At 56.7% G+C, this 9,825-nt stretch overlaps 1 protein-coding gene across 1 annotated transcript; it reads left to right on the top strand.

The window, feature by feature from the left end:
• The first annotated feature begins 307 nt into the window (after window positions 1–307).
• Window positions 308–9,825, top strand: CD22 (CD22 molecule). The gene is made up of 12 exons (XM_056136465.1): window positions 308–347; window positions 550–945; window positions 2,470–2,763; window positions 3,805–4,089; window positions 5,427–5,678; window positions 5,864–6,124; window positions 6,208–6,471; window positions 8,330–8,426; window positions 8,532–8,607; window positions 9,046–9,167; window positions 9,417–9,525; window positions 9,694–9,825. The coding sequence occupies exons 1-12, from the start codon at window positions 308–310 to the stop codon at window positions 9,823–9,825; spliced, it is 2,328 nt and encodes a 775-aa protein (XP_055992440.1).

Here is a 9,825-nt window from a genome sequence, read left to right as displayed (position 1 = left end):
GTTGAGTTGCTTTAGTGTTTGGTGCCTCTCTTTGATGCCACTCAACAATGGAGAGCTGGTGGGAAGAGCCTGTGCAAAATAACGGGTGGCTGTGTGGGGGGAGAGAGGCCCGCCTGACAGGGCTGGTAGGAGAGACACAGCACACCAGAGGAGCATCTGGAATGTCACATTTCCACCTTACAATCCTCCCGGAACCAAGGCAAAGAGGCCAGGCTCAGTGGTGAATAGGGAAAGCAGTCTGGGAGAAGGAAGTGACCAAGTGGCTCACCGACAAACTCTTCCCAGCTCAGACTTGGCCCCGGACGGCATGCACCTGCTTGGCCCCTCGCTCCTGCTCCTCGGTAAGGGTCACGCCTTGGCTGGGGTCGGGCTCTGGGATAACCACAAGAACTGGAACAGTGAAGAGTCAATGTGGGGTTGATTGGGGCCAGGCCAGGTTACACTGAGTCTAGATATTCCCTTTCTGCCTCTTTAGAGGTGCTTTACTCTCCTGAAAGCTCTATGTCCCCCCCACCAATCATGCTTTCTGATCACTTTGGTGGCTTCCAGAATACGTGGCTTTCTCTGATTCAACCCAATGGACAGTCACTCACCCACCAGTGCTCTACGCCTGGGAGGGGGCCTGCGTCTGGATCCCCTGCACCTACAAGATCCCAGGAAATGGAATAAAGCTGGAAAATCTGACTGTGTACCACAACTACGTGTATAATACGAGCATAAAGGACTTCACGGGGACCGTCCTCTATAATACCATGGAGATCTCTAAGAAATTACAGACCCAGGAGTTTCCTGCTAGCGACAAGCGAGTCCAGTTCCTGGGTGACAACAGATCCAACTGCACCCTACGCATCCACCCTGTGAGTGTCCATGACAGTGGCCTGCTGGGGCTGAGGATGATGGCAAAAGTGGACAAATGGATGGAGAATGTCACTCTCAACATCTCCAGTAAGGTTCTGGGCTGGGGGTCCTTGGAACTCCTCTCCTCCCCTCCACCCTCAGGCAGGGCCAGGAGGGAGGGAGCACCTGACTCCTGGGATGGGTGGGGTGTAGATCCCTACAGAGACCAGGTGAGGGTCCTTTGAGTGGCAAAATGGTACCTGAATCCTGGGCACTCTCTCCTGAGGCTCTCAGAAGTCCCTCAGTCACTGTTCACTCATGAGTCTCCAAGGTGGCATGGGTCTCCAAGAAAGATGGAAGGCTGGGCAATCCAGGGGCATCTCCCCATGTGCTCACGATGGGGCTTATTCTCATTTGCCCTTCATGGCTAAATTACACCTGTGTTTGTGGGGATCAGGGTCTGGGACCTTGTGGGGATCAGGGTCTGAGCCCAGGGGGTATTCCCACTCACTGCCCAGTCTCTGTCTTTTTGCCCAGTGTTCTCAGCAGCCCGGGTTTGGTGAGTAAAACTTGCAACCTGGTGACAGGAGGAACTGGGCACAGCCTCCTCCCGTTGGAGGTGTGCCCAAACAATGCTGGCTTGATGGCTGCCTGGTTGAGACACTAAACAACACAGGTGGTTATCGCCCTGTCATTGTCATCCTAGCTGAAAAATGTCAACCGCAAGGTCACAGAGGGGTGCTGAGAAAACAAATGCCAGGAAGTGAAAAAGAAATGGACAGAACATAGGAAAGTCAGCTTCTATAGAGGCTCACCCTTCACGAAACTCTTCTCCTTTGAGCCTAAGTGATGCAAAGCAGTGAAAGGAGGGGTTGGCCAGGATTCACGAAGGTTTGGGGCTGGGGTACTCAATCTAAGGTCTGGGTGCTGGTTGCTCGAAGCCAATACTCCAGAGACAGGAGTTAGTGCAAGAAAGATAGGCTTATTCAGGCCAGAACCCGAGAAGATGGGGGAGGGCCTGTCTCCCTCAACCCTCTGGTTTTTAGGCTAGGTTTTTCAAGGGCTTGTGGAAGAAGGATGCAAAAAGTAGGAAGCAAGGGCACAGCCCTGCAGCTCTTGGAGCCACGTCTCCGGACATGCCAGCCTGCCCTTTGCCAAATTCCCCAGACCACCCTGACCCAGCCCATGCTGAGTCACGACAGCCTCCTGTGGCCTATGTGACGTCATCAGTGGGAGCAACTGCTGGCTGCTCTTTCCCTCCGTCTGTGATTGGCTCCTCTACTCTTTCCTGCCATCTGTGATTGGCTCCTCTGTTCTTCCATCTGTGATTGGTTCCTCTGCTCTTTCCCTCCCTCTGTGATTGGCTCTTCTGCTCTTTTCCTCCCTCTGTGATTGGCTCCTCTGCTCTTTCCCTCCAACTGTGATTGGCTCCGAGTTTAACACTTAGCAGCTGATAGAAGCAGCTCTGGACATTAGGGGAAAGGCCGAAGACAGGGGTGAGTGAAAGTTCAACAAGTTCCCAGGAGAGCGGGACTGGGGGTTACTAGTGCTTCTCATGGACGAAGGTGTCGCCCCCTTTCCTGGCCTCCCGGGCCTCCAGCATGCTTGCCCCATGCCATCCACTCTTTGCAGAAATGGCTCCTCCGCCTTCCATTGATCTCCCTTTGGAAATCCGTGAGTCCCAGACGGCCATCCTGACCTGCTCGCTGAACACAGCCTGCTTTGGCTACCAGATAGGACTGCAGTGGTCCCTGGAGGGGTCAGTCATCAACTCCACAATTCTGAACCCCACTAGCGTTGTCACCCAGAGCCAGCTGACATTCCAGCCAGAGTGGACGCATCACGGCAGGACGGTTACCTGCCAGCTCTGGGATCACGAGGAGGGCCGGCTGCTGTCGGAGGCATCTGCAGAGCTGAATGTGAAGTGTGAGTCTCCCGCACTGGCTGCTGGGCAGGCCCTAGCTGCCCTGACCAAACCCAATCCTCCCCCTCCCCCCCCCCCCACCCCTTAGTGCTATGGCCTGATAGAGGAAAAGAATTCAACCCTTGCTCAGACTGAAGGCACCAACTGGTTAGGGGGTTGTGCTGCCCTGGGTGGTTTCCTATCATTAGTTTTGCCTCATTCATTTAATGAATATTGACCCCAAACCCACTAGATGCCAGGACCTAGTGGGGCCGCCAGGGATGGAGAGCAAAGTTCTTATGAGAAAGTCCCATGGGGGTAACAAACAACACAGGCTGTGACATCTGTCCTGAGAAAAGATGACGGGGACAGAGATAGCACAGTGGTTAGGGAAGTGCTAGCATGCACTTGACCCAGGTTCAATTCCTGGTACCACAAGGTCCACTGGGCATTGCCGGGTATAGCCCTGAGGGCCCCGGGGAGTCCCCAGCTCTGGTGCAGTACCATAATCCCAGGCCATTGGCCTTGACCTGCTTGCCTGACTGACTGAGAATTGCCCGTGGGGCCCCAGATCTCGTGAGCACTGCTCACCCCCCTCCCAATTAAAATAAAGGTGAAGCTGGGTTGGGGAGGGGGAAACAGGGAGTGGGGAGTCTAGTGGGGCGGGCAGATATCTGGGAGAGAGGGAAGAGCTAGGACAGTCCTGGAGTAGGGAAGTGGGGAGCTTGGCGTGTGCAGGGTTGGGGAGGAATGTGGGAGGAAGAGTCAGGGGTGGGAGGGGAGCTACACCAGGGGTCTTTGGAATACATGGCTCATAGGACGAGAGGTGAAATGTGCAGTGTTAGGAGCTGCTGGGGGTGGGTTAGACTGGGGTGGGGGTGGGGGTGAGGCATGGTAACCCTCAGGGGCTGTGACAGTCATGGAGCACCCTGCTGGACAAAGGTGACCATTGTGCTAGCAGGCCCCTGCTCTATACAGATAAAAACGTGAAGTTTCTCACCCGAGGCTTTTCACCTCTGAGAATTCCCTGTCATGCCCCTAACACACACTCTCGACCCCTCCAGACAAACCTAAGTTGCACATCAAGGTCGATCCCCAAAACGCCGTGGTCACAGAGGGGATGCATGTGACCATGACATGCCAGATCAATAGCAGCAACCCCAACTACGAAACGTTCGTCTGGCTCAAGAATGGGGAGCCGCTGGATAAGCAAGATGGGCTGAAGAAAGAGGAGAGGCTCACCCTCACTCTGTCCATGGTGACCAAGGACATGATCGGGGAGTACCAATGCCAAGCCCAAAATGCCTTGGGCATCGGAATGTCGGAAAAAGTGAACCTCCAAGTATACTGTGAGCTCCTGCATGCTGGGCGGGTGTGGCTGGGCACTCATGGGCACGAGACCAAGGCCCATGAGACACGAGCCATGGCAGTTCTCCTCACCCCTCATCCCCTTGCCTCTGCTCCTTTTCCTAGATCCTCCAGAACCTTCCAAGGTTGAAATCTCCCCTTCACTCGTTAAGGAGGGAAGCCCAGTCCTACTGAAATGTCAGTCATCAGCCAACCCTCCTCCGACCAAGTACAGCTGGTTTCACAACGGTCGAGCTCTGTCAGAAGGGAGCCAGAAGCTCCAGATCAAAAACGCCCTCCTCAGCCACTCTGGCTCTTACTCTTGTGAGGCAGAAAATATTCTTGGTCATGGGTTGATGGGCCAGGAAGCTCAGCTGGATGTGCAGTGTGAGTGCTCCCCGCTGGCTTCTGGAGGGAGCAGGGAAGCAGATCGGGGCAGGGCAGGGGCTTGCTGGGGGCCTGAATGGACAGTGGGCAGGGCAGGGCTGGCTGTGCTCATGGGGCACATAAGCGTCGCTCTTGTTCCTGACGGTTTTCTCAGCCCTGGGACAGGGCCTGGCTCGTGGTAGAGGCTTGGTGGATGTTTGTTGAATGAATGAAACTTCAGGGGTCTAAGAAAGACCGGGAGACTTGGCCTCCCTGGCCATGGCTAAGTCTCAGAAGGGGTTCTGATATTTTGTTTTCTAGGAGCACTGACATGGAAGGTCCGTTTCTGCTCCATGTTTGGCCCCATTTAACACAAGCACCTTTTTTTTTTCTTTTTGGATTACACCCAGCAATGCACAGGGATTACTCCTGGCTCTGCACCCAGGAATTACTCGGGGAACATATGGGATGCTGGGAATCGAACCCAGGTTGGCCACATGCAAGGCAAATGCCCTACCCGCTGTGCTATCGCTCCAGCCCCTACACAAGCACTCCTGTCACTGGGTTGAGCCCAGGACAAACAGAGGCCACTGGTTTCTTTCTGGGATCTGAAGTGTCACAGTCTGGGTCAGTCACAATGATTACACGAGGTTAGGGACTCTTGGCCCCATTTGAAATGGGTAAACTAAGGTTTGGGGTTCGGGTCACAGGGCTCCAGGCGGCAGGCTCTGAGAACAAACAGCACCCTCTGCTCAGTGCTGTGCTTGAAACCACTGTCTTGCTTGTAGCCACAGCCCAATAGCGGGGGCCAGGCTGTCCCCACACAGATGGCAGGGGAGGCGCCAGTTGCCTTTGCTTCCTGGAGGGCCCATGTGAGCGCAGGGGGCAGTTACAGGGAAGGAGAAAGCAGGGAGGAAGAGGCGTGCGACCACCGACCGTCATCACTATTTCCACCTCCCCCACTTTCTCCCAGATCCCCCCAAGGAGGTGATGGCAGTGATTCAGACTTCCTCGTGGATTCGAGAAGGAGATGACGTGACTCTGTGGTGCAAGTTCAATTCCAGCAACCCCGAGGTGACCCGCTATGAATGGGAACCCCGAGGCCCCCAGGGGGCTTCCGAGATGCTGACGATCCCGAACATTGCCTGGGACGCCAAGCCGGTGACCTGTGCAGCCTGTAACCAGTGGTGTTCGTGGGCCCCTGTGGTCAACCTGCATGTTCAGTGTGAGCACCCCGGGTGGGGGTGCAGGAGGCAGCCCTCTGGGGGCTCTCAGAATGAGGCTGGGACCCGAATCTTGGCCGAGAATGAGGGATGAGAAGGTGGCTGGAGGGACAAGGTGAGAGGGAGTTGTGGGTGCAGGAAGAAAAGAAGGGACCCTAGAGGTGAGTCCAAGGCCCTCTCTCCGCAGATGCCCCCCGAGATGTCACGGTGCTGCTCAGCTCCAGTTCCATGGTGCATTCCGGGCAGCACCTCCTGCTGAGCTGCAACTACTCCAGCAGCCGCCCGGCAGCCGTGCGCATCCGCTGGAGGAAGGACGGGGTCCTGCTGCAGGAGGGCCAGGCGCTGCACTTCAATGCCATCATGCCGGAAGATGCCGGAACGTACCACTGCGAGGTCAACAACTCCATCGGCCAGACCCAGTCTGAGGCGCAGGTGGTCTCTGTGCTGTGTGAGTGAGGTGCCCGGGGAAACGGCGTGGCTGGTTAGAGGGCTGGGGCACCATCTGTGTTCTGATCCCGGTTCTTCCTGCAGATGCGCCCCGGAGGCTGCGCGTGACCTTCAGCCCACAGGGTGGTGTGGTGGAGGGGACGAAGGCCCTGCTCATTTGTGAGAGCGATGCCAACCCCCCCATCAAGTCCTACTCCTGGTTCGACGGGAACAACCAGGAACTGCACCACTACGGGCAGACACTGAGACTGGATCCAGTGAAGATCCAGCACACAGGAACCTACTGGTGCCGGGGGTCCAACGGGCTGGGCGTGGGCCAGTCACCCCCCACTCTCCTCACGGTCTACTGTAAGCACCCCTAGCCTTGGCTGCTCCTTCCATCCCACGGCTGTTTCTCTTTCTGGACCCTTGGGCCAGCTTTCCTGCCTGCTGCTGCACCCCCCTCCCCCCACTTGAGAGCACGGGGCTCTCTGCCTCCCTCTCAGCTAAGCTGGCTTTGCACCATCTCCTGAGATTCTAGCGATTTGCACAAAAGACAAAACAAGTCAATGGTAAAATAGAAAACACACAGATATGCCATGTAATAAACCATGTCAAGGCAGGGCAGTTCCCTTCAGCTCCCCCTTCCTGGGGCCTGGTGGCGACTGGCCACCCTTTCTGCAGTCTTCAGTGGCTGCCGTTCAAGGGTGGACCTCTCAGGTCCTCTTTGCCAAGCGAATGGTGGGACATCTTGCCCAGAATAGGTTTTTTATTTTTATTTTATTTTTTGGAGGCACTGGGATTTGGGTCACACCTGGCAGTGCTCCTGGATTATTCCTGGCTCTACGTTCAGGGATCACTCCTAGTGGTATTTAGGGGACCATATGGGATGCCGAGGATGGAACCCAGGTCAGCCACGTGCAAGGCAAACACCCTACCCGCTGTGCTATTGTTTTGTAGACCCCTCACCCCTGCCCCCAGCGTTCTTTTTCTCCATGTAAGAATGCTACACAGACACGCCCTCATCTGCAGACAGCTGAGTCCACAAACCTGGGCAAGATTTTCAATGTTTTATGGTTTTTTTTTTTATATTAATGCTTGCAGACATGTCTTTTATTTTCTTTACACTTTATTTTAACTTTCCAAACAATGTTCCGGGGGCTCCGAGTCACCCCCAGCGATACTTGGCCAACAGTGCTCAGCCTGGTGGGCAGTGCTGGGGGCCTGCAGGCCATGCCCAGTGGTCCTGGTGGGGGGGCGGACACTAGTGTCAGCAGTTGAACTCAGGCCCCCGTGAATGCAAAGCACGAGCTCTCGTCCCCTCCCCTGGAGCCAGAGTTTTCAATTTTGAGGATCAATTGTTCGGTTTGCTTTGGGGGCTGGAGTGATAGCACAGTGGTAGGGCGTTTGCCTTGCATGCAGCCGGCCTGGTCGACCCGGTTTCAATTCCTCTGCCCCTCTTGGAGAGCCCGGCTAGCTACCGGAGTATCTCGACAGCACGGCAAAGCCTGGCAAGTTCCCCATGACATATTCGATATGCCAAACACAGTAACAAGTCTCACAATGGAGACATTACTGGGCCCACTGGAGCAAATCAATGAACAATGGGAGGACAGTGCTACAGTGCTTTGGGGGCCATACTTGGAGGTGGTCAGGGCTTGGTTGCTGGCTCTGTGCTCAGGTATCACTCCTGGCAGGACTTGAGTTATCAGGGATTGAATCTGGTCGGCCAAGGGCAAGACAAGTGCCTTCTCTGCTGTACTATCACTCCCGCCCCTGAGGGTCAATTTTGAGCCCCCCCCCCCCATCCCTGCAGAGTTAACACCAAGGGGGCAGCCTGGGAAGGTTCTTTAGAAATGTAAACTGGGGGGTTTTCTTGGCAGCTTCCCCACACCTGCCTTGTCCTCCAGGGCTGATCATGCCCCGTGCCCAGGCCAGTGCCCACAGGAGGCCAGCAGCAGCCCCTTGCTCTGGACTTCCTGTGAGGGTTGTTTAGGGTGGACCCCGACCCACACTTGCTGGGTCCCAAGACGAGGGGCTTCCCTCCTCCTAGGAGGGGGTGGGGTGGGAGGGACGCAACTCCCCATCTCCTGCTCCCTGGTGCAGGGAAAAAGAAATATTGAAGTGTCGCAGGCCCAAGGACAGCAGCCGTGCAGGGACAAGTTCGGTGCTGGCCTGAACCCCCCGGTAGGGGCCAGTAGCTGACAGCTCCCCATTTCCCCACCAGACAGTTCAGAGACCATTATCAGGCGAACGGCCCTGGGGCTAGCAGTGAGCCTGACCATCCTCTTCCTGATCATCTGTGGAGTCAGGCTCCATCTAAGGTGAGCCCCCTATACTCCGCCCACTCCCCCAGCCTCAGCTCCTCACTCCAAGGGGCGCCTGGCCTTGTGCCTCACGCCTCACCCAGTGACTCTTTATTTCTTAAGCCGAAAGAGGATTCAGAGCCAACAGGACCTGCAGGAAAACTCCAGTGGGCGGAGCTTCTTTGTGAGGAATAAAAAGGTGGGAAGGGAGGAAGAGGAACCGCAAGCCAGCTGGGCCTCAGTCAAGGAGCTCAGAGAAGGGGCTGGTGACTGGGCATCCCTGGGGAGTGGGGTGGAGAGACCTCAGCCCCCCACAATCTGTCTACAGTTTCCCAGGTCCCTGCAGGCATCCACTCGGCCCTAGTTCTCCCCCCTCACCCCCGACCGTGCACCAACTTGCCTCCTGGGTTGGCCTGGGGAGTCCTTGACACCACAGGGTCCAAACAACACCACGCCCTTGGCCAGTTGGCTGAGAATCACGAGGCAGAGGGGGCGCACATTTCGGAGCACTGCTTAGGAGACCCCCAGATTAATTTTTAAGGAGGTCCACTGGGGACGCTGGGGTGTCAAAGGTGTTGGAGGAAGACAGTGGTGTGGGGAGGAGGGTGAGGGCAGAAACCCTGTCTCCCTCCACCAGGTCAGAGGGCGTCCCCTAGTTGAGGGCCCCCCTTTCCAGGGCTGTTACAATCCGGTGATGGAGGATGCCACCAGCTATGCCATCTTGAGTTTTCCTGACACCCCAAGGTGGGTATGGAAGGGGTACTGAGGGCAGTGGGATCTATTCCCCTATAATTTCTTGGTGCCATCCCTCCCAGGGGCCTGGGGAAGTTAGGGTGCTGGGGACTGGCTGCTTGGAGGGCTCATACCCTGCTTCTGGCCCCTGTTGTCTCACTGGCTCCTGAGCTCCTGTGGGGAGCAGAGCGGGTGCTCTTGGGCCGAGGGGGGGCTAGAGGAGACTCCATGTGTCGCTCCCCCCACCCCCGCGGGCCCTCTCTTACCCTGTCTCAGAAACCAAGCGACCTCTGGGGCACAGCGGCCTTCCCCGCACTGGGATGACACGGTCACCTATTCGGTGGTGCAGAAGCAGAAGCAGAAGCGTCCAATGGTGAGAAGCAGGGTGGGCTGCGGGGTGGGGGGGCGTGGCGGAGGGGCAGCTGGGCAGGGGTGGGGATGGTAGGGGGGGTGGCCGGGAGTCAGGTGTAGTCCCGGGCGCCCGGTTGGGAGCAGCTCTGCTGGGAGGGTTGGGGCCACGGACGCCTGAGCTGGCCACCACGTGCTTTTCTAGGGCGACTATGAGAACCTGGCTCCAGAAACTCCGGAAGACGAGGGGATCCACTACTCAGAGCTGGTTCAGTTTGGGCGCGGGGTGCGCTCTCCAGCCCCTGACCCTGTGGAATACGTGACACTCAAGAACTGA

Source organism: Sorex fumeus, unplaced genomic scaffold (assembly GCF_029834395.1).
Source record: "Sorex fumeus unplaced genomic scaffold, SorFum_2.1 ptg000122l, whole genome shotgun sequence".
NCBI lineage: Eukaryota > Metazoa > Chordata > Mammalia > Eulipotyphla > Soricidae > Sorex > Sorex fumeus.
Note: the sequence above shows the minus strand (reverse complement) of the source record. Positions and strands in the feature narration are given on the sequence as shown.

Coding starts and splice junctions, on each gene's coding strand:
- CD22 (XM_056136465.1), top strand. CDS start 308: ATGCACCTGCTTGGCCCCTCGCTCCTGCTCCTCGGTAAGG. Junction 2,764..3,804: donor TGCAGAGCTGAATGTGAAGT/GTGAGTCTCCCG, acceptor CGACCCCTCCAG/ACAAACCTAAGTTGCACATC. Junction 9,168..9,416: donor CCAAGGTGGGTATGGAAGGG/GTACTGAGGGCA, acceptor ACCCTGTCTCAG/AAACCAAGCGACCTCTGGGG.